This window comes from Podarcis filfolensis, assembly GCF_964270895.1.
Source record: "Podarcis filfolensis genome assembly, chromosome: 12".
NCBI lineage: Eukaryota > Metazoa > Chordata > Lepidosauria > Squamata > Lacertidae > Podarcis > Podarcis filfolensis.
Genome location: NC_139614.1, coordinates 55,726,531 through 55,753,503, shown reverse-complemented (window position 1 = coordinate 55,753,503; position 26,973 = coordinate 55,726,531). Strand labels below are relative to the sequence as shown.

The window sequence follows — 26,973 nt, the reverse complement described above, 5'->3', positions numbered from 1 at the left end:
TATGCCCTTTTCCCTTATGGGGTATCCAAGAGCCCATATAGAGTCCTTACATAGGTTCCCTATTGGTAGAAGAAAATAACAGAGGCCAACCAGAGAATATTGAGAAGCAAAGCAGCTAGTAAGCCTGATCTTTCTTGATCTATTGCAACAGGTGCTCCCCTCACACGCAGGAAAGGAGGGACGACACACAAAAATGCTGTGCAAGGGCTTATAAAGACTTTTGAAATTTCCATCCTGTAGATCAAGACCACCCCCAGAAACATTATACATACATCACAGAAGGGGTGTAACCTAAGACCACCCCTCAGATACATCACAGAAAAGGTGGTCTTCAAAACAGAAATTTCAATATTGTTTTTCTCTTATCCTTGTTTATTTCCTGTCTGGCAAGTTACTTGATTGGATTGCCTGAGGAGCCTGGCCAGTCTTTTGTAATGATAAGGCTCTCGCCCTTATTCAAACACAGACATACCGTTAAGACAGGATTTGTGAAGGAAAAGACAATGGGGAGGCTTTTCCATTTTGACCTTGCAGAGAAAACATTTCGTCAGTTTAGGAATCAAAATGGTTCCAGGTTGGTCTTCCTGTGCTGATCTATGTATGTGCAGTTATGAACATTACCATATATCTAAGACCATAAAATTCCTATCACACTGGGATATGTAGTGCAAACATAACTGGAAAGGCAGAGGTCCACCAGCCTTGTTGTACAGATGCAGAAGTTTCAAGCTTTTGTAAGAAGAATTTTAAGGTCTTAAGATCTATAATAAATGTTCATAAACGTACCAAGCAAACACGGTGGAAAAAACCTTCCTTGTCACAGGAATTTAGTCATCACCATTTCAAAGGGTGACAGAATACCAGGAAAGGCAACCAGGTAAGGATTTATCAGATAACCTGGCAGACAGGAAAAACAGCATTCAAATTTCTGTTGTAGACCACCTTTTCCGTGATGTAAGTATGATGTATCTGGGGGGTGGTTTTGGGTTACACCTCTTCTGTGATGTATGTATGATATATGGAGGGGTGGTCTTGAGCTCCAGGGCAGGGAATTTCAAATGTCTATATAAGGCCTTGCGCGCCACTGTTCGAGGTCCTCCTTCTTTCCTGCGTGTGGGGGGAGCACCCTGTTGCAACAGATCAATAAAGATCAGGCTTTGAAAAATATATGTGATGTACAGACAACGCTTGTTAGTTTTGAAGAGACTCTGTGAGATAATAAGAAATATTGCAAAAAAGAGAGTAAGAGGAAAAGGAGTTGGGAAAGGCAATATTATGTTCAGAAATGCGTTAAACAGAATTTTTACGAAAGATTGACAGAGAAACTGAGGGAAGTCAAAAATTGAAGAATGAGTACAAAATAATTTGTTGACTGTATAAAATTGGTTTGGAAAATTAATAAAAATTATTAAAAAATAAAATAAAATAAAGATCAGGCTTACGAGCTGCTTTGCTTCTCAATATTCTCTGGTTGGCCTCTGTTATTTTCTTCGACCAATGGAGAACCTGCAAAGGACTCTAGAAGGGCTCTTGTGTCCCCCAGAAGGGAATAAGGGCAGATTTTTATTGTTTACAACACTTTCTTAACTGGGAAATCTTGCACCATCTTGGGAGACTGGACAGTTGTAGCCAGACCAGCGCAACCTGCCACTGGAAAGCCCCAGAGATCAAGGATTATTTATTAAATTTGTATACTGCAGCCTGAACGAGTTCTCAAACTTTGAAACGCCTCAAGCCAAGGCCGGATTTAGACACATCAAAAAAAGGGTTTCAGAAAAAATGACCTTTACAATGAGAAATCAGGTTGGCAAAAACAGGGCGCCACAGCGCCATCTGGTGCCACGGTGTTGTATCGCATATAAATGTTTTTCCTTTACCAATCTAGCCGAGTCCCAAGAGTGAATTGTTCACCTTTCGCGGAGCTGAAACACTGTTCGGAGCTGGGACTCAAGTCCGTCAGGTGGGTTAATTGCCAGGCGGTGTGGTCTGAGAAGGTCACTAAGGAAGGATCCACTTCACTCGGCGCTGCTGGATCCAACGTGATCCGAACTCACATCCTGAACTAAGGAGACAGAGAAATAAATGGCTATTGTTGGGACTGAGGAGGCAGAGATCTTGTCCAGCTAAGCCTAGAAGCGAGATGAAATGAGGAAGGGCGTGTGGCGCTATCGAGTTCCTTTTTAACTCCCTCCCCTTCTGACAGGAGCGCGACAGCAGTAAATAATACTGAGCAAGTTGGAGTTAACTTTTTAACTGCCTCACCACATCTGCCTAATTCCCCTCCACTCCAGGGTTTTCCCCAAGAAATCGGAGACTACGCCTGCACAAAGCTAACTTCTCCGCCGCCCTCTTCACGCCTCTCTTGGTTCTGGGAGACCAGGGGTGAGGAGTGAAACGGGAAGCCTGCAACTTAGCTGCCTCCCAGGAAAGGGCTTGGCCGAGATTTCTATAACCTCCCTCCGAAGTTGGGGCAGAGGGAGGCCTCAAACCATCTCACAACTGCTCTGGCAAGCACTGCAGGAATGATCAGGGTCACAGCGTAGACCCAGCCATGCTGGAAGGCTTGCGAGGAGAAACGGGCGGCTCATATTTCAGAGCAGGAGACTTACAGCCTGGCACCTTCGTCAGGAAGCCCAACTGGATTTTCTTGTAAGCATGTGGAACATCGCAGTCTTCTTAGCCAAGTTCCTCTCTAAATGACACCATCACAAAGATAATCTGCAAAGGGGAGGGGGACAAAAATAATATAGAATGGTTCAGCATTCCCTATTCATGTGTTTAGAAAGCTGGTGCGAGTTTTAATCTGTTTCTAGCCTACTGTTCTTCTTCTAACTTTGCCAAAGTCTTAAATTATTGTTACTAATTCTTATTACAGTCGTATCTCGGCTCCCAAACGCCTCAGGAGTCGAACATTCTGGCTCCCAAATAATCGAAAACTGGAAGTGAGTGTTTTGGTTTTTGAACGTTCTTTTGGAAGCTGAACATCTGATGGGGCTTCCGATTGAATCAGAAGCTGCGCTTTGGAAATTGAACGTTTTGCAAGTCGAACTGACTTCTGGAACGGATTCTGTTAGACTTCCAAGGTACGACTGTATTTCGTTGCTTTATTTTTTTTGTAAACCGCTTTGAGGGTTCAGGTTTTTTTTCCAAGCAAGCAGTATATGAATTTTACGAAATAAATAAATGACTCCCTTTCGCTGCGTTACTATTTAGACCTAGTGCAACAGGCAGGGGAAGAACTCAGCAGTACAGAACCTTCCTAAAGTGAAAGGCCCGCAATCTTGCTACAACAACCTCCCCAACATTTTGCCACTCACGAGGACGCTGGACTCCCACCAGCAAGACCACATTGTCTAGACCTGCAGAGTGGTGCTGACTTGGACTCATGAGAATTGGAGACCCACATCTTCTGGTGGGACAACAGGTTGGGAAAGGTTGTCTTACAAGGGCAGCCCAATCTTAGCTTTCGAGATCTCTATCCTTTGCACCGGAGGTTAAGAAATGGAAGTTCTAGATCAAATGCACCAACAATGGACTGTTATGATGTGCACTGTGCATGACTCTCTCTCTGGCCTAGTACAGGTTGTGAACGTGATCCGCGCAGGAGGCACATTCGCAACCCACAGCACCGTGTCTGCGCATGCGCGGGTCGCAATTCGGCACTTCTGCGCATAGCACAATTTAGTGGTTCTCCGCATGCGTCAAAACCCAGAAGTAACCCGTTCTGGTACTTCTGGGTTCGGTGCGGTGCGCAACCCGAAAGCACGCAACCTAAAGCGTCTGTAACCCGAAATATGACTGTACTGTTTTCTGCTAAGCAGCGTCTAATATCAGGCAGAAGCCAGGTGCATTTGTGACTGGGAATTGTCCGACTGCGAGCAATTTGAGAAGTCCAGTTAATAATAATAATAATAAATAATAAAATTTTATTTATATCCCGCCCTCCCCAGCTGAAGCCAGGCTCAGAGCGGCAAACAACAGTAAAATAATACAGCATTCTAAAATCAATTCATTATAAAATCAGTTACCATGTATGTGACTGAGATTCAGGGTTAACATTGCTTGGTGCTGGAGGCTCAGGAGAAAAAATGTCTTCCAGCCCAGCTCCCGAGTAGGATAAGTTTGCTGCTTTGCCTCCCTTCCTCACCCCAGACATGCAAGTTCAAATCTAGTACAACACTTTACACACACACACACACACACACAGAGGTATCTGCAAATATTATGGTTTTGGCCACTATCGCAGGGGCTGAGCCCCTTTTATGTTTGTGTATCCAGTGAAGAATTGCTATTAGAAATGTGATATTAACGACGTGTCCCTGATGCGAATTGTCTATTAGTTCTTGCGCTTCGGGGAGGAAACACAAATAGCGTGACTGGAAAAAAGAGCGACTAGACGGTCTGTTGTGGGGTTCATAACAATCTCTCAAAGGCCCTGTTGATGGCATTTTACCATTGTATTGCGGAGAGTGTATTAACTTATGGTCTGTGTGTGTGGTTTGGGAGGTGCACAGTCAGGGAAAAACCAATGCCATCCAGGGTTGTAAAGACTGTGGAGAGAAAAATTGGGCGCACTCTTCCCACCTTGGATCAAATCTACGCTTCCAGGTGCCATAAGAAAACTGCAGAGATAGCGCAGGATAGTGCGCACCCCGGAAGTGATCTCTTTCAGCTTCTGCCTTCTGGAAGAAGGTACAGGGTTATAAAGACTAGGACTAGCCGCCTGAGAAACAGTTTCTACCCAAATGCAATTCTGGTTTTAAACGCAGAACGGTATAAGGAGTCTCTATAGTATATTGTATTTTAAAATGGGGTTTCAGAGTTTTTAGGTTTTTTGCATGTCTTATGTAGATTTTTCAATTTCATTGTTCTGTATGGGACAATGACAATAAAGATATTGTATCGTATCACTTCAGGAGTCATCTGGTGAATATCAAAGTTTCCAACAGTGCTGCTAATGGTGTTAAAACCCACAGCGTGTGAGACTACATACATGCCTGCATTTAAAGCACATGGCTCCCCCCCCAAAAAAAGAACTGTGGGAACTATAGTTCACCCCATCACAGAACTACAGTTCCCAGGATTCTCTGGGGGGAGTCATGTGCTTTAAACATATGGTGTGGCCGCAGCCAAAGACCAATGTGTTGTGGTGATATAGCAAAGAATAAACTAAGTAACAGAATCGCTTCTAAGCTCATACGATGTTCTTGAACTACAACTTTTTCTGTCCGCTATCCTGAGATACGCTGCAAGTATTGGGAGTTTCTACATCTTTTTAAACGGAGAAACTCTTTGCTACCTCTCTCCAAGGGAGCGTTAATTTCTCCAGCTCCCAAAGACCTTTCTGGATCTAGCCAAATGTGCCTTCGGTCCACCATTTTGCCGTCGCAGGAGCCAATCGGACGCCTCCAGCCAGCAGGACACAAGTGCGGCTGTTCCTAACAAATAAGAGGAAAAGGAGGAGAGGAATTGGGAGGAACTTTAATCAACAAATTACGGTAGTATGGCTACAAGAAGTTTTGTAAGGAGGAATATATGGGAAAAACGTAAAAGGCGGATCTACACGGATCCTCGTGAATTCATATGATTTTTTCATTCAAATTAAATAAAACCACCATGATACTGTAGACCATGTCTTACTCTGTAGAAAGCATCAAAAAAATCACGCATCCACTGTTTCGGGGGGGGCGCAGGGGCGCAAAAACATGGTTAAAAAACACGGATCCTCATGGATCCTCATGATTTTTCCACTAGATCAGCCCAAACTCACCATCAGATCAAAGATCATGGCCATGGGCACAGCATCCACCACAAAAATCACGGATCCATGGCTTCCTGGCGAAACCGTGGCCCAAAAACGTGGTTTTGAAGCACGGATCTTCATGGATCCACACGCTTTTTGCATCGGGCCAACCCAAACTCACTGTCAAATCACACATCATGGCCAGGGGCACAGCTTACACCACAAAAAACTCAGATCCACGGTTTCCTGGACACTCCATGGCCCAAAAACGTGGTTTTCAAGCACGGATCCTCACGGATCCTCACACTTTTTGCATTGGGACAACCCAAACTCACTGTCAAATCACACATCATTCCCAGGGGCACAGCTTACACTACAAAAAACTCAGATCCACGGCTTCCTGGACACTTCATGGCCCAAAAATGTGGTTTTTGAAGCACGGATCCTCATGGATCCTCATGCTTTTTGCATTGGGACAACCCAAACTCACTGTCAAATCACACATCATGGCCAGGGGCACAGCTTACACCACAAAAAACTCAGATCCACGGTTTCCTGGCCATACCGTGGCCCAAAAACGTGGTTTTCAAGCACGGATCCTCACGGATCCTCACACTTTTTGCATTGGGACAACCCAAACTCACTGTCAAATCACATATCATGGCCAGGGGCACAGCTTACACCACAAAAAACTCAGATCCACGGCTTCCTGGACACTTCATGGCCCAAAAACGTGGTTTTTGAAGCACGGATCCTCATGGATCCTCACGCTTTTTGCATTGGGACAACCCAAACTCACTGTCAAATCACACATCATGGCCAGGGGCACAGCTTACACCACAAAAAACTCAGATCCACGGTTTCCTGGCCACTCCATGGCCCAAAAACGTGGTTTTCAAGCACGGATCCTCACGGATCCTCACACTTTTTGCATTGGGACAACCCAAACTCACTGTCAAATCACACATCATGGCCAGGGGCACAGCTTACACCACAAAAAACTCAGATCCACGGCTTCCTGGACACTCCATGGCCCAAAAACGTGGTTTTCAAGCACGGATCCTCATGGATCCTCACACTTTTTGCACTATATCAGCCCAAAGTCACCGTCAAATCACACATGATTTGCAGGGGCACAGCATCCACCACAAAAAACTCGGAGCCACGGCTTCCTGGACACTCCATGGCCCAAAAACGTGGTTTTCAAGCACGGATCCTCATGGATCCTCACGCTTTTTGCATCGGGACAACCCAAACTCACTGTCAAATCACATATCATGGCCAGGGGCACAGCCTGCACCACAAAAATCACGGATCCACGGCTTCCTGGCCACTCCATGGCCCAAAAACGTGGTTTTCAAGCACGGATCCTCATGGATCCTCACGCTTTTTGCATTGGGACAACCCAAACTCACCGTCAAATCACACATCATGTCCAGGGGCACAGCATCCACCACAAAAAACTGAGATCCACGGTTATCTGGCAGTGGCATGGCCCAAAAACGTGGTTTTCAAGCACGGATCCTCATGGATCCTCACACTTTTTGCACTATATCAGCCCAAAGTCACCGTCAAATCACACATGATTTGCAGGGGCACAGCTTGCACCACAAAAATCACGGATCCACGGCTTCCTGGCCACTCCATGGCTCAAAAACATGGTTTTGAAGCACGGATCCTCATGGATCCTCACGCTTTTTGCATTGGGCCAACCCAAACTCACCGTCAAATCACACATCATGTCCAGGGACACAGCCTGCACCACAAAAATCACGGATCCACGGCTTCCTGGCCACTCTGTGGCCCAAAAACGTGGTTTTCAAGCACGGATCCTCATGGATCCTCACACTTTTTGCACAAGACCAGCCCAAAGTCACCATCAGATCAAACATCATGGCCATGGGCACAGCATCAACCAGAAAAATAACGGATCCACGGCTTCCTGGCCATACCGTGGCCCAAAAACGTGGTTTTGAAGCATGGATCCTCATGGATCCTCATGATTTTTGCACAAGACCAGCCCAAAGTCACCATCAGATCAAATATCATGGCCAGGGGCACAGCATCCACCACAAAAATCACGGATCCACGGCTTCCTGGCCATACCGTGGCCCAAAAACGTGGTTCCGGACCACGGATCCTCATGGATCTTCATGCTTTTTGCATTGGGCCACCCCAAACACACTGTCAAATCACACATCATAGCCAGGAGCACAGCCTGCACCACAAAAATCATGGACCCATGACTTCCTGGTAAATCCATGGCCCGAAAACGTGGTTTTGAAGCACGGATCCTCATGGATCCTCACGCTTTTTGCATAGAGCTACCCTAAACTCACTGTCATGTCACACATCATGTCCAGGGGCACAGCCTGCACCACAGAAAACTCGGATCCATCGCTTCCTGGCAACACCATGGACCAAAAACGTGGTTTTGAAGCACAGATCCTCATGGATCCTCACGCTTTTTGCACTAGATCAGCCCAAATTCACCGTCAAATCACACATCATGGCCAGGGGCACAGCCTGCACTACAAAAAACTGAGATCCACGGCTTCCTGGCCACACCATGGCCCAAAAATGTGGTTTCGAAGCACGGATCCTCACGGATCCTCACACTTTTTGCATTGGGCCAACCCAAACTCACTGTCAAATCACACATCATGGCCATGGGCACAGCCTGCACCATGAAAAACTCGGATCCACGGCTTCCTGGCCATATTGTGGCCCAAAAACGTGGTTTTGATGCACGGATCCTCATGGATCCTTACGCTTTTCACATTGGGCCACCCCAAACACACTGTCAAATCACACATCATGGCCAGGGGCACAGCCTGCACCACAGAAAACTCGGATCCACGGCTTCCTGGCAACACCATAGCCCAAAAACGTGGTTTTGAAGGACGGATCCTCATGCTTTTCACATTGGGCTAACCCAAACTCACCATCAGATCACACATCATGTCCAGGGGCACAGCCTGCACCACAAAAAACTCAGATCCACGACTTCCTGGCAACACCAGGGCCCAAAAACATGGTTTTGAAGGATGGATCCTCATGGATCCTCACGCTTTTTTCATTGGGCCAACCAAAACTCAACGGCAAATCACATATCATAGCCAGGGGCACAGCCTACACAACAAAAAAATCGAATCCACGGTTATCTGGCAACGCCATGGACCAAAAACATGGTTTCGAAGCACGGATCCTCATGGATCCTCATGCTTTTTGCACTAGATTAGCCCAAACTCACCATCAAATCACACATCATGGCCAGGGGCACAGCCTGCACCACCAAAATCACGGATCCATGGCTTCCTGGCCACTCCATGGCTCAAAAACATGGTTTTGAAGCATGGATCCTCATGGATCATCACACTTTTTGCATTGGGGAACCCCAAATTCACCCTTTATTAACATATCTTGTACATAACCACAGATCTGACCGCAAACATCATGGATCTACTGCTTCATGGCCCTGGCCAGATGCTACCCTGGATATATTGGCCAATTTTTAGGTGGGTGTGCTGGGATGGAGGAAACGTAGTCGGCTGAATCTCTATCCTTTAAAGATGGGCGTCCAATGGCTGGGCCAGAATAATTTCAGTTTGGTTTGCCAGCTCCCAGCTCTTCATGGGGCGCAATAGTCACCTGTAGCTGCCATCAGGAGTCCCTGTGTGATCCTGGATGCTTCTGTCTCTATGGAGGCATTGGTCACAAATGTAGCCAAACTTGAATTTTCGAATCTATGTCAGGTTAGGCAATCGGTACCGTACCTGTCCCTTTCCAACCTAGCCATGGTGATCCATGCAGTAGTCACCTGCATACAGTGGTACCTCGCAAGACGAATGCCTCGCAAGACGGAAAACTCGGAAGACGAAAGGGTTTTTGGTTTTTTGAGCTGCTTCGCAAGACAATTTTCCCTATGGGCTTGCTTCGCAAGACGGAAACGTCTTGCAAGTTTGTTTCCTTTTTCTTAACACCGTTAATACAGTTGCGACTTGACTTTGAGGAGCAACTCGTAGCACGCGGTGTGGTAGCCTTTTTTGAGGTTTTTGAAGACTTTGGTGATTTTTGAAGCTTTTCCAAAACTTTTCCGACACCGTGCTTCGCAAGACGAAAAAAATCGCAAGACGACAAAACTCGCGGAACAAATTAATTTCATCTTGCGAGGCACCACTCTACTAGACTACTTTAACTTGCTGTACACCTGAGCCGGGGAGTGCAGGGTATAAATGTGAGAGAGAGAGAGAGAGAGAGAGAGAGAGAGAGAGAGAGAGAGAGATGCAGGGCTACCCTTGAGACTGCTCCAGAAACTCCAAATGGTCTAAAATGCAGATGCATGAGTTCTTACTTGGACTTTGTGGAGAGCCCACATTCAGTTGGTTGTTCATCAGCTGGATTGGCTCCAGGTGGAGTATCAAATCAGGTTCAATGTTTTGGTGCTAATCTTTAAAGCCCTAAACAGTCTGTGACCTTTCTTATCTGTGGGAATTATCTTCCAATACACCCCCATGAGTGTGACGCTCATCTAACAACAACCTACTGGTGGTCCCTGGCCCAAAACATATCCAGCTGTCCTCAACCAGAGCCAGAGCCTTTTTGGTGGAACACTTTGTCTAATGAGACCAGGGCTCAGTGCAATCTATCTCAGTTCTCTCACTTGTCATGGTGAGTGGGCTTGCACATTCCTATGACCCTTGTGAGCGAAGCCGTTGGGAATCTCGTACTCCCAGCAGGGTCACCCAAGGTGGTAAGGTCAAAGAAAATTAAATATGCTCAGAGTCCTGTAGTGATTTCATGCTCTTTATTGCAGCTTGTAAAACAGTGACTGAATTTCCCCCAAAACCTCAGGCTTTTATATACATTATTTACACAATGAGTCCCGTCTGACTGGCTGATTCTGCTTCCCTCCTGGAGCCTGATTGGTCTTTTCCTGCAAGCCAGTCAGTTCTTGCATTCTAGGATCCTACTTGCCTATTGTTCTAGGATCCAAGCTTAGTACATAACAGGGAAGGAGCTAGACAAAGAATGATCCAAGAAGTCCTCAACGGCAGAACAGACGGGTGATAACAAGCAGTGTGTTACAACGGCTGTGAAGGCAGATGAAGGCTGCAGCAGATAGGATCCACCAGTTCGTCGTGACTACTCATGCCATCAGAACAGAGCCCTACTGCGAAGACTGTGTGTTGGTCAGTGTGCACTGATCTACACACATAAAACAAATTCATGCACAGGCATCTTCCAAAAACCCAACCCAACCCCCCAAAACCCTCCCCCCATGGCGATCACTAAATGGCTACGGGGGCAGGAATGTGAAGCCCCTAGTCATGAACCGACACATGGGCGTTCAGTTGTTCTGACTCAAGGAATGAGGCAGTTGAGCAGCTCAGCAGCTGTATCCATGACTGAGCAGCCCCTTTTAGGATCCACTATGCTCACCCCGAAAAGGGGAAGGGGCTGGAAACAGTGCCCTAAACATAGTATGCCTCCCTTTTTCCCTGACTGGATTACCGCGCCCAGGTGGAATCTCTTTTCCCGTAGTTTGAATCCATTATTCTGCATCCTAGTCTCTAGAACAGCAGAAAACAATCTTGCTCCCTCTTCAACATGACATCCCTTCAAATATTTAAACATGGCTATCATGTCACTCCTTAATCTTCTCTTCTCTAGATTAAACAAATCCAGCTCCCTAATTCTCTCCTCATAGGGCTTGGATTCCAGACCTTTTACATTTTGGTCACCCTCCTCTGGACATGTTCCAGCTTGACAATATCCTTCTTCAACTGGACACAGTATTTCAGGTGTGGTCTGACCAACCAGAATAGTGTGGTAGCATTCCTTCACTTGATCTAGACACTATACTCCTATTGATGCAGCCCAGAATTGCATTGGCGTTCTTAGCTGCCACATCACACTGTTGACTCATATTCAGCTTGTGGTGGACTAAGACTCCCAGATCCCTTTCACTGGTACTGTTGTCAAGCCAAGTGTCCCCCACCTGTGCATTTCATTTTTTCTATCCAGGTGTAGTAACTTACATTTCTCCCTATTGAACTCCATATTGTTGGTTTTGGCCCAGCTCTCTAGGCTATTCAGGTCATTTTGAATTCTGACCCTGTCCTCTGGTGTATTAGCAACTCCTCCCAGTTTGCAGTCATTTGCAAATTTGATTAGCACGCCCTCTATTCCATCATCCAAATCATTTATAAAAATATTGAATAGCACCAGGCCCAGGACAGAACCTTGTGGAACCCCAATAGTCATTTTTTTCTAGGATGAAGGTGAGCCACTGATGAGCACTCTTTGGGTTCAGCCCGTCAACCAATTACAAATCCACCTAACAGTAGCTTTGTCTGGCCCACATTTTACTGGTTGTTTTGCAATAATATCATGGGGGACCTTTTCAAAGGCCTTACCAAAGTCAAGGTAAGCTGGTACAAGGGAAAGCAGGATTGTAATTACCGTAAAAATTACTGATCACTTTGGATCAGCAGTCTCAACCTAACCCGCTATGTGGGGAGAGCCACATGTTCCTTTGGAAGGCAAGTGGAATACAGTGTGATATACTGACAGCTGTTTTAAAAGATGTATCTGTAACTTAAAATCCAGTATCAGAAAAAAACAAAAATAGATGGTCCCTGTGTGGATAGTCATGTTTGCATGATGGGGCCACCTCCAGTGACCATGTGGCCTGATATAAGAGGGTTCTAAAATCAGTCCTGAAAGTAGACTGATTGAGAATGACACACTCATAGCTTTTGCTCTGCCATTAACAAGGTGAGCTGAAGCAAATTATTGCCTCCCTTTGGGCTTAGCAATATTTCCTACAGCATTCTTGTTGAAGGGCATTGGAGAGTTAGGTGAGGGTCACTTTTCTGTTTTTCCATCAAGCCCCCAGACAAGAATGCTACGGCATCAGCCCCAAACACTCAGTCTCATAACAAAAAATACTCAACGGAGTTAGGGCTGAGGGTAGGGGAAGTACAATCATGATCCTTACAGTCCTCTAGAAGCTGACCCTTTTGGTCATTGTGGTCGTGGAGCCAAATATCTGTTCCCAAGTTTAAAGATCTAAACAAGTAAAGAACAAGCTTGCCCTTTACATGCAAAAGCCCTGAAATTCAGCCCATTGGGCAACGGATCATGGGGCTGGGAGGAGGGAGGTAAGGACTAGCACCTTCTCTGCCCTCCACCTCCAACAGCTACACCTGAAAGATTCATGATGGGGTTCGATTTGAGAAGCTGAATGTTTATAAAGGCACTTAGCCAATTTCTGCCACAGAAATTCTGAACAGAAACACTCTGCAGGATCAGCCCCCAAAAGAAACTGCTCTATGGTCTCTGTGTTGGGAAATGGGAACAGATCTTGCTCATCACCAACCTTCCCTCCACAAATCAGTATCACTACGAGGCTTAACTGAACAGCTTGCTCCAGAGTTTTAAGAGATACGTTTCTGTGGTGTAGTGGTTAAGAGGGGTGGACTCTAATCTGGTGAGCTGGGTTCGCTTCCCTGCTCCTCCACATACAGCTGCTGGGTGACCTTGGGCCAGTCACACTTCTCTCTGAACTCTCAGCCCCACCTACCTCACAAGGTGTCTGTTGTGCGGGTGGAAGGGAAAGGAGATTTTTAGCCACTTTGAGACTTCTTCAAGTAGAGAAAAGCAGGATATAAAAACTAACTCCATAAATAAGAATTCTATGGAAAAGGACCATCCCTGCCATGATGATGAAAACTATATGCTTGGATTTTGCTGTATTATACCAACCTGTGGAATATGACAGTTCACAGTTTCAAAATCTATTTGGCCACAGTGGATTGACAGTCTGGACACACGAAAACCTCTGGAAGATCTTTTGAATCAATGGCTATGCGAAAGCAGTGGTACCAGTCCTTGCAGTTTCCTTCACAGTAAACCATAGTTAGGTCACCACTGGGCCTCCTGCGCCCTTCCTTCAAGAAACATAGTGACCAGCAGCCTTCGAACAAGGAAGGTAAAATATCTGAGCAATAGGTTAGTGTATCCTTCCATCCCTCTGGGCATGATCGAGACACAGTAATGTAACTCTCGTTCAAGATTTGTCTCTTTGGGAGGAACAGCATCAATTTCCACTTGAAAATATTTGTCTTGTCTTTCGAAATAGGTTTTCCCACAGGAACGGGGTGTCAGAGACAGAAATAATGGGAGAGGTTCATTGACTGTGAATGGAATATTTTGACAGATAACTAAAGAAGAGAAATAAACTGATTCCAATGTTGCCTTTTGCATTCTAATGAAACAAAATATCTGAAAAATGAAAGTAATTTTCCTTTGCTGGACTTGCCTTAAAGAAATGGATACAAATAGAAATTGCTTCCTCTAGAGGGAGCCTGTTAAATTGTTGCTACAGTCTACTTGAGGACTCAACAACTGTCAGATTAAGATCGTGGGACCAGACTTGTTTGACTTTGATAAAGTATGAGCAGGAAGGAAGTTTGGGTGCTTGCTTTATGCAAGACAAATGCCTTGCTGGAACAGATGCATGAAAAGATGGATTTGATGAATGAGAAAATGGACTTGGTGACTGTTGTGGTTAATAACTGTGGACAAGCAGGGAATATTGAGACAGAAACCATTCAAGGACCAACCTATGAACCTGTATTGACTGGGCAAGTGCAGAAGATAATGGAGGAGGATGTGGCCGCATCTCAAACATTACAAATGGAGAGACCCGAGGCCCTACAGGAGCATAAACCGCTGTCATTGAAGATTGAAGTTGGAGTGGGCCAGGGGGAGTCTGGAGCTGAGGAGGTTCTTAACTTTGGAGAGACTTTGAAATATGCTTTTAAATATCTTTTGGAGTACACTGATGACTGTGGAGAGTGGAACTGTGGGGAATGGGTGGCTTTGATGAAGGGAGATGGAGACAATTTTGGATTTGAATCCCCCAGAGATCTGCTCCCCAATGAGAAAGGGAAGAAATTAAGAAAGAGACCAACAATCGACAAGGAAAAGGGCAAGTATAAACAAAAAGAAGAAGATTTGCAGAAGGGGCATGGAAGAGACTTAAGAGCCTCGGACATAAGACTTCCAGGTTGATGGACTAGATGGAATGGACAGTAAGGACTGACACGACCCGGGACCAGGAAGAAGAGACACTGGATGAAGATTGGAAGAAAATTTATAAAGAAAACTTTTTATTGGGGGAATTAGCCTAAAATGAATGAATATTAGGGAAAATGTTAGAAGGAAACTATATGACTCTAGCAGAATATATCAGGAGTTATGGATAACTGAGCATTAAGTTTTAAGCCTTAAGGCGTTTTATGGTAAGACAAGGTTAAATAAATTAAGGTAATTTGAATAACAGAATATGGGGAAAGATGGAAAGGATCTGTTGAGTTAAATAATAGGTTAAATTGATAAGATAAATTATTTAACAAAAATTGAGAAAGATGGAAAGAATTTGCTGAAATAATTAACTAAACTAGAATACAAAAAGGGAGGTGTGAGGAGGTCAATGAAACAAGCAAATGGAAGTTGGAGATATGTAACCTGGGATTTGTGTTTTTTGTTTTATTTCCTTTTTTGCCGTATTGTTGTATTGGTTTTTATGTTTTTGCGTTTTTCTCTTTTTTTTCTCTTTTCATGTACTGTAGTTGTTCTCTATTTTCTTTTTTTTTTTGTAATTTTGAAATTATTAATAAATATTACTTTTTTAAAAAAAAGGTTTCCTCACAGTACTGTATTATTTCTTTTGCAATCCAGGGTCTAATGGCAGCCATATCCTTTTGTATGAACTGTAATTGGATGTTATTGCATCAATCACAGAGTGGTTCAATCCATGTTTGGAATCTAGATAGAACATGGTCTTCCTTTTAAAAATGATTACTATCAGTATCCAGTGGACTTCTCTGTCATTTACTGGAATAATCAAAACATCTTTCTTTAGCACTCCAAATCTCAAACAGTTCTTCAGAGCTTACACTGGCAATCTTTGACATATCTGCATGAAGTGGCAAGTATGGTAAGTGGGAAAATTGTTCCATCATGACCTAGCTCTTTGGCCATGATCACCCTGGAGGCAAGAAAGGCATCTATTATGCAATCATTTATCCAGTTTGATCCTTTCAGTGTGGTTATGTCATAGTCATACACACGGATGTTGCCAACTGAACCCACAAGTCCCATGGTTTGTAGACTGAGTGTGGGGAAGGTACAGTTGTGCCATGGGGAAACTGATGTACAAATCAGTGATTTGTCCAAACACTTCTCACTTTGTGTTGAGAATATGGGGCTGCTATCAAAAGAATCAATATTGGTCACTGTTAAATCCTCTTTCCCACTTTTTGGAGTGGAGGTCATCTGAGGCTGAGTGCTTTCCAGGTGTCTCATAGTCAGTTGGTGATCTTAAGGAGTCAAACCCCTCAGCAGCCTGCACTGAGTCAGCTGCTGGAGCTACTGTTATCTTTTCCTGCAGCCTGGGGAACTTTCTTCCCGATCTACTCTTCTGTCTTTTATTTCACTTCAACTGTGTGAGCTGCAACTGGCAAGGCTTCCCTGGTTCTGGTGGCATGCTGATAGATTTTGTGGCAGCTATAATATGGTAACAAGTCCTGGCTGATGGGTGCGCACACAATGTCCTGTACGGACTGTGCATGCATGGCAGCCCGTATGGCCGCTGTGCGTGTGGCAGCCCGTATGGTCGCCAGGAGAGCGGCTGCCCATACAGCCTGTACGACCGCCGTGAGAGGGGCTGCCTGTATGGACGCTACGCGAGCAGCAGCCTGTACAGTCACCGCGAGAGCAGCTGCCCATATGGCCCATACGGTCGCTGCGAGAGGGGCTGCCTGTACAGTTGCCGCAAGAGCGGCAGCCCACATGGACGCCGCACAAGTGGCAGCCGGTACAGCGACCGTACTGTCACTCTCCCCCCAGCATGGCACCCCGGGGCACCATCACCCCGCTGCCCCTTCATAAGTCCCTGCAGTCAATCAAATGTACTATGAACAATCTGAAGTCATGCTGGGCACAATTCACCACTAATCCTGTTCTTTTTCTAAAAACACGTGGTGGACTCCAGGAAAGCTGTCAGCAGGCACCATGATGCCCATGGGCACCACGTTGGAAACCCCCTATTTCAAAGTTTGCACTGACAAAATCTGTTGGCAAGAAAACTTGCAGTTAAACCTCCATTTATAATTACCACCCCCGCAAAGCAACCAACTTTTGTCCCAGAACCATTTGTAGCTGAATTGACGCGAGACAGGTGATTGTTTTTCATGGTTACTTTGGTGGTCTCCATCTAGTTGGTTTGATAATTTACATTCACAGGTAAGATCATCACAATCTCTGCCTTGGATATTCTTGAGGTTTAGCAGCGTCAAAAATTTCCAGGTGCTGTTCTTCACAGTGGAAGCTATGAATATGAATGTCATTTTAATTCAATGTTCTTGCTAATGCAGAACCATTTCAGATAGTGTTTGTATTTCGGTCATTCCATGGACATTGGTGTGATCTTACAATATAATTTGGTGGAGTCCATTTAACAATCATGCCAATCCATGAGGATTAAAGTATTTAATATAGTGTTTGTTCCTTGGCTGTGCTCTGTGGTTTTTGTGGTTCATTCTGTGGTCATATACATCATGTGTGATTTGATAGTGATTTCAGGGTGACCAAACATAAAAAACCTAAGGATCCATGGGGATCTGTGCTTCATGAGAATCTTTTTACAGCATGGCAGTGCCCCAAAGTGATCTGGCCATGAGCAGCATAGGTGGTCGGGTAATGAATATGGGGCGACCAAGAAAACTGTGGAGCCGTAAATTTTAAAAATATATATATATATTCAATTTTATAAGGATAGGGAAGTACAGAAAGGGAAAAGGGGGAGGGGATAGATATATAGATAGATTAGAAATTTAAAAGACCTATAAAGATTATCAAATCCTACAAAGTACTACTACTACTACTACTAATATATTTGTACCCTGCCCATCTGGCTGGGTTTCCCCAGCCACTCTGGGTGGCTTCCCCCCCCAAAAAATGAAATAAAAATACATTAAAAAGTCACACATTAAAAACGTCCCTAAACAGGGCTGCCGTCAGATGTCTTCTAAATGTCAGGTAGTTGTTTATCTCTTTGACATCTAATGGGAGGACATTCCACAGGGCAGGCGCCACTACCAAGAAGGCCCTCTGCCTGGTTCCTTGTCGCTTTGCTTCTCACAGTGAGGGAACCACCAAAAGGCCCTTGCTGCTGGACATCAGTGTCTGGGCAGAACAATGGGCGTGGAGATGCTCCAAAAGCATGAGGATCCATGAGGATGCGTGCTTCAAAACCATGTTTTTGGGCTAAGGAGTTGCCAGGAAGCCGTGGATCCGAGTTTTTTGTGGTGCAGGCTGTGCCCCTGGACTTGATGTGTGATTTGACAGTGAGTTTGGCCTGGCCCAATGCAAAAAGCGTAAGGATCCATGAGGATCCGTGCTTCAAAACAACGTTTTTGGGCTATGGTGTTGCCAGGAAGCCGTGGATCTCAGTTTTTTGTAGTGCAGGCTGTGCCCCTGGCCATGATGTGTGATTTGATGTTGAATTTGGGCTGATCTAGTGCAAAAAGCGTGAGGATCCATGAGGATCCGTGCTTGAAAACCACGTTTTTGGACCACGGTATGACCAGGAAGCCGTGGATCCGTGATTTTTGTGGTGCAGGCTGTGCCCCTGGCCATGATGTGTGATTTGACAGTGAGTTTTGGTTGGCCCAATGCAAAAAGCGTGAGGATCCATGAGGATCCGTGCTTGAAAACCACGTTTTTTGCCATGGAGTGGCCAGGAAGCCGTGGATCCGTGATTTTTGTGGTGCAGGCTGTGCCCCTGGCCATGATGTGTGATTTGACAGTGAGTTTTGGTTGGCCCAATGTAAAAAGTGTGAGGATCCATGAGGATCCGTGCTTCAAAACCATGTTTTTGGACCACGGTATGAACAGGAAACCATGGATCCGTGATTTTTGTGGTGCAGGCTGTGCCCCTGGGAATGATGTGTGATTTGACAGTGAATTTGGGCTGATCTAGTGCAAAAAGCGTGAGGATCCATGAGGATCCGTGCTTCAAAACCATGTTTTTGGGCCACGGTATGACCAGGAAGCCGTGGATCCGTGATTTTTGTGGTGCAGGCTGTGCCCCTGGCTATGACGTGTGATCTGACGGTGAGTTTGGGTTGGCCCAATGCGAAAAGCGTGAGGATCCATGAGGATCCGTGCTTCAAAACCACATCTTTGGGCTATGCCGTTGCCAGATAACCGTGGATCTGAGTTTTCTGTGGTGCAGGCTGTGCCCCTGGACATGATGTGTTATTTGACAGTGAATTTGGGGTGGCCCAATGCAAAAAGCGTTAGGATCCGTGAGGATCCGACGTTCAAAACCACGTTTTTGGGCCACGGTATGGCCAGGAAGCCATGGATCTATGACTTTTGTGGTGGATGCTGTGCCCCTGGCCATGATGTTTGATCTGATGGTGACTTTGGGCTGGTCTTGTGCAAAAATCATGAGGATCCATGAGGATCCGTTCTTCAAAACCACGTTTTTGGGCCACGGAGTGGCCAGGAAGCCATGGATCCGTGATTTTCATGGTGCAGGCTGTGCCCCTGGACATGATGTGTGATTTAACAGTGCGTTTGGGTTGGCCCAATGCGAAAAGTGTGAGGATCCATGAGGATCCGTGCTTCAAAACCACGTTTTTGGGTCACGGTATGGCCAAGAAGCCGTGGATCCGAGTTTTTTGTGGTGCAGACTGTGCCCATGGACATGATGTTTGATTTGACAGTGAGTTTGGGGTGGCCCAATGCAAGAACTGTGAGGATCCGTGAGGATCCATGCTTCGAAACCACGTTTTTGGGCCATTGAGTGGCCAGGAAGCTGTGGATCCGTGATTTTTGTGGTGCAGGCTGTGCCCGTGGCTATGATATATGATTTGACATTGAGTTTGTGTTGGCCCAATGCAAAAGCATGAGGATCCATGAGGATCCGTGCTTCAAAACCACGTTTTTGGGCCACGGTATGGCCAGGAAGCCGTGGATCCGTGATTTTTGTGGTGGATGCTGTGCCCCTGGGAATGATGTGTGATTTGACGGTGAGTTTGGGTTGGCCCAATGCAAAAAGCGTGAGGATCCATGAGGGTCCGTGCTTGAAAACCACGTTTTTGGGCCACAGAGTGGCCAGGAAGCCGTGGATCCGTGATTTTTGTGGTGCAGGCTGTGCCCCTGGACATGATGTGTGATTTGACAGTGAGTTTGGGTTGGCCCAAAGCAAAAAGTGTGAGGATCCATGAGGATCCATGCTTCGAAACCACGTTTTTGGGCTATGCCGTTGCCAGATAACCGTGGATCTCAGTTTTTTGTGGTGGATGCTGTGCCCCTGGACACGATGTGTGATTTGAAAGTGAGTTTGGGTTGTCCCAATGCAAAAAGTGTGAGGATCCATGAGGATCCGTGCTTGAAAACCACGTTTTTGGGCCATGGAGTGGCCAGAAAGCCGTGGATCCGAGTTTTTTGTGTTGCATGCTGTGCTCCTGGCCATGATGTTTGATCTGATTTTGACTTTGGGCTGATATAGTGCAAAAATCATGAGGATCCATGAGGATCCGTGCTTGAAAACCACGTTTTTGGGCCACGGAGTGGCCAGGAAGCCGTGGATCCATGATTTTTGTGGTGGATGCTGTGCCCCTGGGAATGATGTGTGATTTGACAGTGAGTTTGGGTTGGCCCAATGCAAAAAGCGTGAGGATCCATGAGGATCCGTGCTTGAAAACCACGTTTTTGGGCCACGGTATGGCCAGGAAGCCATGGACCTGTGATTTCTGTGGTGGATGCTGTGCCCCTGGCCATGATGTGTAATTTGACAGTGAGTTTGGGCTGATCTAGTACAAAAATCATTAGGATTCATGAGGATCCGTGTTTTTTAACCATGTTTTTGCGCCATTGCGGCACCACGAAACAGTGGATGCGTGATTTCTTTGGTTCCTCCTACAGATTAAGATGTGGTCTATAGTAGCATGGTGTTTTCATTTTGTTTCAATATAAAAATCATATGAATTCATGAGGATCCGTGCCTCGGATCCATGTTTTTGTGGTGCCGCAGGGCGGCAAAGTGTGGGATCCACGTTTTTTATAGTCCAGTTTGTAGGCGTGCCTTCTAGGTGTGATTTGACACTGCATTTGTTGGAATTATTTTTTAAAAAGTGGAGGATCCATGAGGATCCGTGTAGATCCGCCTTTTATGGAGACCCGAATATATGAAATATTGCAAAGAAGAGAAAGAGAGATACAGTGGTACCTCAGGTTAAGTACCTAATTCGTTCCGGAGGTCCGTTCTTAACCTGAAACTGTTCTTAACCTGAAGCACCACTTTAGCTAATGGGGCCTCCTGCTGCTGCCGGAGCACGATTTCTATTCTCATCCTGAAGCAAAGTTCTTAACCTGAAGCACTATTTCTGGGTTAGTGGAGTCTGTAACCCGAAGCGTATGTAACCCGAGGTACCACTGTATTAGTTATGATATTTAAATGTAATAGTGAAAGTATGAAATGTAAATTAAGTGGAAAAGATTGGAAAATTTTCAGATGTGATTGAAGTAAAAAAAAAAATGAATAAGATATAAAAGTATGCTTAATAATTGTTGAAAATGATATGTTAAAAAACTAACAAAAATATTTTTTTAAAAAGGAGAGGAATTGGAAATATCACCGGTGAATGCAGCGCAAGGCTTTGGGTCCAAGACCACGGTACAAAATGGAAGGAGAACTTCGTGATTAACCACAATCTTCCTTCCAGGGCATTGGGAGAATGCACAGAAAAATAAAAGTAAAAGCAGATTCGAAAAGGCCATTTCTGAAACAACGAGGAGAAGCAGGACTAAGATGTGGAGATTTTTGCTTTAGAGATCCAGACCATGGGGAGCTCTGAAAAATTCATAAATATAATTTGGACTATAATTTGGTCTTTTTTTAATTTTAGTTTTTTATTTTAATTGGAGTGTTATGGTTGGATATATTAATTGGATGTTTTTATTGGAAAATCTATAAAAATGATTTTTTTAAAAAAGGAAAAGGCTGTTTCTAAGCACCCCTGGCCCACGTTTTCCCCAAAGAGTCAAGTTTCTAGTCCACACCACGTGCATTGCAGCCTACAGCTGAGAAAGCATGCCTTTTCCTAACGCCAGATCTCTCCCAAAGGGAAAACAGACTCGAAAATGCAGCAGGGGATTGTAAATGGAAAACCAGCATATAAAGATACAGCTAAACTACAACTCCCAGCATCCCCCATTCCTCCTCTTATATGTAGACTATGGAGAAAGGGCCGCGCTGCTTTCTGGGAACTGTAGTCCACCCAGAAAATAAAGCCCGACACACGAGCCTGTTTAGCGCCGAGACTCAACAACCCGGGTTAAAGGCCGCATCCCCACAAGACACCAGAGACTAAAGTATCTACCTGCATCCCTCCAGGCCGCGGACTGGACTCGGTCGCCGCGGATGGCGACAGATCCATTTTCCTGGTGGCCTAGAAGCAGAAACCGCCATCTGCTTCGTAAGAACCTCCTGCTCCGTGCGTGTGACGCCACCGCGTCGAAACTCCGCCTCCTCCTTCCCCGAAGTCGCTCCTTCGCCCCCTAGCGGCTCACAGGCCTTACGGTTTGCGAGCCTCTCTCTATGGCTTCAATAGAACTGCGGTCGCGCCGCTCGCCAGCAGGTGGCGGCAATGGGTCTCGCCTTGCGCGGAGAGGGCGGGGCAGAGGAGCAAAGGGGATGCAGTCTAACTGGTTCTCTACAGCGACTTTCGGTCGGCAGTTGTAGTTGGTGGGAATCCGAATGGAGAAGAGTGGAAATATAGAGAAATCCATGTAGAGTAGAAAAACCTTGATTTTGTCAAGGATGTATAACTTGCTGTTGAAATGGAACACACAGGATGAAACGGTGAAATCTGCTATGATTAAATGGGCACAAGATGTTGGACATAACATTATGTTTGCTGACTGGGAACCGTTGTGGACCACCGGTATGAAATTTACGGCATGTAATGCCTTAAGAGAGAATATTATGAAAATGATATACAGGTGGTACATGACACCAGTCAAGCTTGCAAAAATATATCACCTGCCCGATAATAAATGTTGGAAATGTAAAGAAAATGAAGGTACATTCTTTCACCTTTGGTGGACGTGCCCAAGGATTAAGGCTTTCTGGGAAATGATTTATAATGAAATGAAAAAGGTATTTAAATATACCTTCCTGAAGAAACCAGAGGCCTTTCTCCTGGGCATTGTCGGCCAATTGGTGCCAAAGAAGGACAGAACTTTTTTATGTACACTACAACAGCAGCAAGAATATTTATTGCAAAGTATTGGAAGACACAAGATTTACCCACTTTGGAAGAATGGCAGATGAAGATGATGGACTATATGGGATTGGCAGAAATGACTGGCAGAATCCGAGACCTGGGAGAAGAGTCGGTGGAAGAGGATTGGAAGAAATTTAAAGACTATCTACAGAAATATTGTAAAATTAATGAATGTTAGAATGATGTTGGATAGAAATTAAGTGGTTTCCAGCTGTAATGCTTTAAGAATATGGAAAAGGGGTTATTAGTAACAAAGTTAATAAGAATATGCAAAAATGAATTGATAGTGGATGAAAATACTGAGTTATAAAATGTTAAGTTATAGAGATAAGATAAATGAAAGAGGGTAAGGATTTGCTGATTGGATTATTTAAATGGGAATACAAGAAGGGGAGGTGTGAGGAAGTCAAAGAAACAAGCAAATGAATTTTAAGTTATGAAAAATGGAATTGTTTTTAATTTTTCTTATTTTTTCTGTGTGTTTATTCTTATTTTTTTGTTTTTTTTATTATGTGTTTTTGTATATTTGTTTTTGTAAAACCTTAATAAATATTTCTTAAAAAAAAAACAAAAAAAACCTTGAGGCACCTCAAAGGATGGCAGATTTTATTACAGCACAATATGATCCTGTGTTGCCACCTCCATGTTCTGCTGTAAGGGGTCACTGGGCTCTTTTGTTGCTGTTGTTTAGTCGTTTAGTCGTGTCCTACTCTACGTGACCCCCTGGACCAGAGCACACCAGGCACTCCTGTCTTCCACTGCCTCCCGCAGTTTGGTCAAACTCATGCTGGTCTCTTCCAGAACACTATCCAACCATCTCGTCCTCTGTCGTCCCCTTCTCCTTGTGCCCTCCATCTTTCCCAACATCAGGGTCTTTTCCAGGGAGTCTTCTCTTCTCATGAGGTGGCCAAAATATTGGAGCCTCAGCTTCACGATCTGTCCTTCCAGTGAGCACTCAGGGCTGATTTCCTTCAGAATGGAGAGGTTTGATCTTCTTGCAGTCCATGGGACTCTCAAGAGTCTCCTCCAGCACCAAAATTCAAAAGCATCAATTCTTCGGCGATCAGCCTTCTTTGTGGTCCAGCTCTCACTTCCATACATCACTACTGGGAAAACCAGAGCTTTAACTATACGAACCTTTGTTGGCAAGGTGATGTCTCTACTTCTCAAGATGCTGTCTAGGTTGGTCATTGCTTTCCTCCCAAGAAGCAGGCGTCTTTTAATTTCGTGGCTGCTGTCACCATCTGCAGTGATCATGGAGCCCAAGAAAGTATAATCTCTCACTGCCTCCATTTCTTCCCCTTCTATTTGCCAGGAGGTGATGGGCCCAGTGGCCATGATCTTCGTTTTTTTGATGTTGAGCTTCAGACCATATTTTGCACTCTCCTCTTTCACCCTCATTAAAAGGTTCTTTAATTCCTCCTCACTTTCTGCCATCAAGGTTGTGTCATCTGCAGATCTGAGGCTGTTGATATTTCTTCCGGCGATCTTAATTTTGGCTCGGGATTCATCCAGCCCAGCCTTTCGCATGGTAAATTCTGCATATAAGTTAAATAAGCAGGGAGACAATATACAGCCTTGCCGTACTCCTTTCCCAATTTTGAACCAAACAGTTGTTCCATATTCAGTTTTAACTTTGGCTTCTTGTCCCACATAGAGATTTCTCATATAATATAATATAATATAATATAATATAATATAATATAATATAATATAATATAATATAATATAATATAATATAATATAATATAATATAATATAATATAATATAATAATGTCTTTAAGGCGCTTCTTTTTTCAGGTGCAACACCCACTCTTCCACCCTCTTTGACCACCCCATCAGAACCGGAACTGAGGGCGGACCGGAACTCATACATTTCCCCCTACCTCTTTGGGCAACCGAGCCCCTCTCTCTCCCGCCTCTCCCTCTCCGCTCCTCCTTCCCGGAGGACTGACGTCAGTCCTCCCGCGCCGGGCCGTCGGGCGCCTCTCGGCGAGGCCTGAATGAAGGCGAGCGCTGGCGCGGGGCACGCCGGGAACGCCGACGCCCAAGATGGCGGCAGGATTGAAAAGTTGTTGCCGCGGCGGCGGCGGCGGCGGCGGCTCTTCTGGCTCGGCTTGAGGCTCCCGCTCTTCCGGGATGGCGGCGCAGTGAAGGGAGCGCGCGGCCCGGGCGGGGAGATGCCTCCGGGCCCCGCCTGAGACATGGAGGAGGAAGGCAAGAGGGGCAAAAAGGTGAGGCGGGGAGGGCGGGGGCGCCGGGGGGGGGAGGGGGCGGGGCCTGGGAGGAGGGCGGGGCCGTAGGGGGAGGGTGGGGGAGGGGCAGATATACTGGGGGGGCAGGGGGGAGTTGGGGGGCTGGTTCCCCCCGTGAGAATTGGAGTTGGGAATATTCACACAACCTATAAAAATTGGGGGGGGATGTTTTAAAAGATCAATTTGAAGTCCTGCTGCCCCCCTTTTTGACCAGAATATCCCCCCCATAAGAATTGGAGTTGGGGGTGATCACACAACCCATAGGGATTGGGGGTTCAGATGTTTTAATTAAATAGAACAACCCCCCCATAAGAATTGGAGTTGGGAATATTCACACAACCTATAAAAATTGGGGGGGTGTTTTGAAAGATCAATTTGAAGTCCTGCTGCCCCCCCTTTTTACCAGAATATCCCCCCCCATAAGAATTGGAATTGGGGGTGTTCACACAACCCATAAAAATTGGGGGTTCAGATGTTTTAATTAAATAGAACAAGATCAAATTGAAGTCCTGCTGCCCCCCCTTTTTACCAGAATATCCCCCCCATAAGAATTGGAGTTGGGGGTGTTCACACAACCCATCAAAATTGGGGGTTCAGGTCTTTTAATTAAATAGAACAAGATCAAATTGAAGTCCTGCTGCCCCCCCTTTTTACCAGAATACCCCCCCCATAAGAATTGGAGTTGGGAATATTCACACAACCTATAAAAATTGGGGGTTGGTGGGGATGTTTTAAAAGATCAATTTGAAGTCCTGCTGCCCCCCTTTTTACCAGAATATCCCCCCCATAATAATTGGAGTTGGGAATATTCACACAACCCATAGGGATTGGGGGTTCAGATGTTTTAATTAAATAGAACAAGATCAAAGTGAAGTCCTGCTGCCCCCCCTTTTACCAGAATACCCCCCCCTCCATAAGAATTGGAGTTGGGAATATTCACACAACCTATAAAAATTGGGGTGGGGGGTGGGGATGTTTTAAAAGATCAATTTGAAGTCCTGCTGCCCCCCCTTTTTACCAGAATACCCCCCCTCCATAAGAATTGGAGTTGGGAATATTCACACAACCCATAAAAATTGGGGGTTCAGGTGTTTTAATTAAATAGAACAAGATCAAAGTGAAGTCCTGTTATCCCCACTTTTTCTTTTAAAAACCAGATTACCCCAAGTAAGAATTGGAGTTGGGGGTGCTTGGAGATGCTTTAATTAAATAAAACAAGATCAAATTGAAGTCCTGCTATCCCCACTTTTTGTTTCTAAAACCAGATCACCCCAATAAGAATTGGAGTTGGGGGTGTTCACACAACCCATAAAAATTGCGGGGTGCGGATGTTTTAATTAAATAGAATAAGATCAAACTGAGGTCCTGCTATCCCCACTTTTTCTTTTAAAAACCAGATCACCCCAAATAAGAATTGGAGTTGGGGGTGTTGTTGCACAGCGCATAAGAACTTGCCAGGTGTTTGTGGGGGGGGAGAGATTTTTCTTTTTTTAATGAAATAAAACATGATCGATTTGCAGCCCTGCTCTTGTTTTTCTCTCTCTCTCCTCAATTTTATCAGAGTTAGATCCTCAGGATTTTCCTCTTCCTCTCCCCACTCCT

At 45.2% G+C, this 26,973-nt stretch overlaps 1 protein-coding gene and 1 long non-coding RNA gene across 3 annotated transcripts in view; one reads left to right on the top strand and one right to left on the bottom strand.

Moving 5' to 3' along the window:
• Window positions 1–241: 241 nt before the first annotated feature.
• On the bottom strand, window positions 242–22,306 carry LOC310746255. Of its 2 annotated transcripts, XR_014540532.1 has the most exons (4): window positions 22,210–22,306; window positions 2,610–2,718; window positions 1,912–2,062; window positions 250–1,127 (listed from the first exon to the last, which is right to left on the bottom strand). It is a non-coding gene; the product is annotated as an uncharacterized lncRNA (long non-coding RNA). The 2 variants fall into 2 exon arrangements; XR_014540533.1 differs by lacking the exon at window positions 22,210–22,306 and having other exon boundaries at window positions 242–1,127; window positions 2,610–3,100.
• Window positions 22,307–25,110: 2,804 nt separating this feature from the next.
• The window catches only part of CCM2 (CCM2 scaffold protein), a 43,189-nt gene continuing 41,326 nt past the window's right edge, over window positions 25,111–26,973 (top strand). Inside the window, exon 1 of the mRNA XM_083579890.1 lies at window positions 25,111–25,350. Within this exon, the coding sequence (XP_083436016.1) occupies window positions 25,321–25,350 (30 nt within the window). The 5' untranslated portion in view covers window positions 25,111–25,320. The remainder of the gene's footprint in view (window positions 25,351–26,973) is intronic.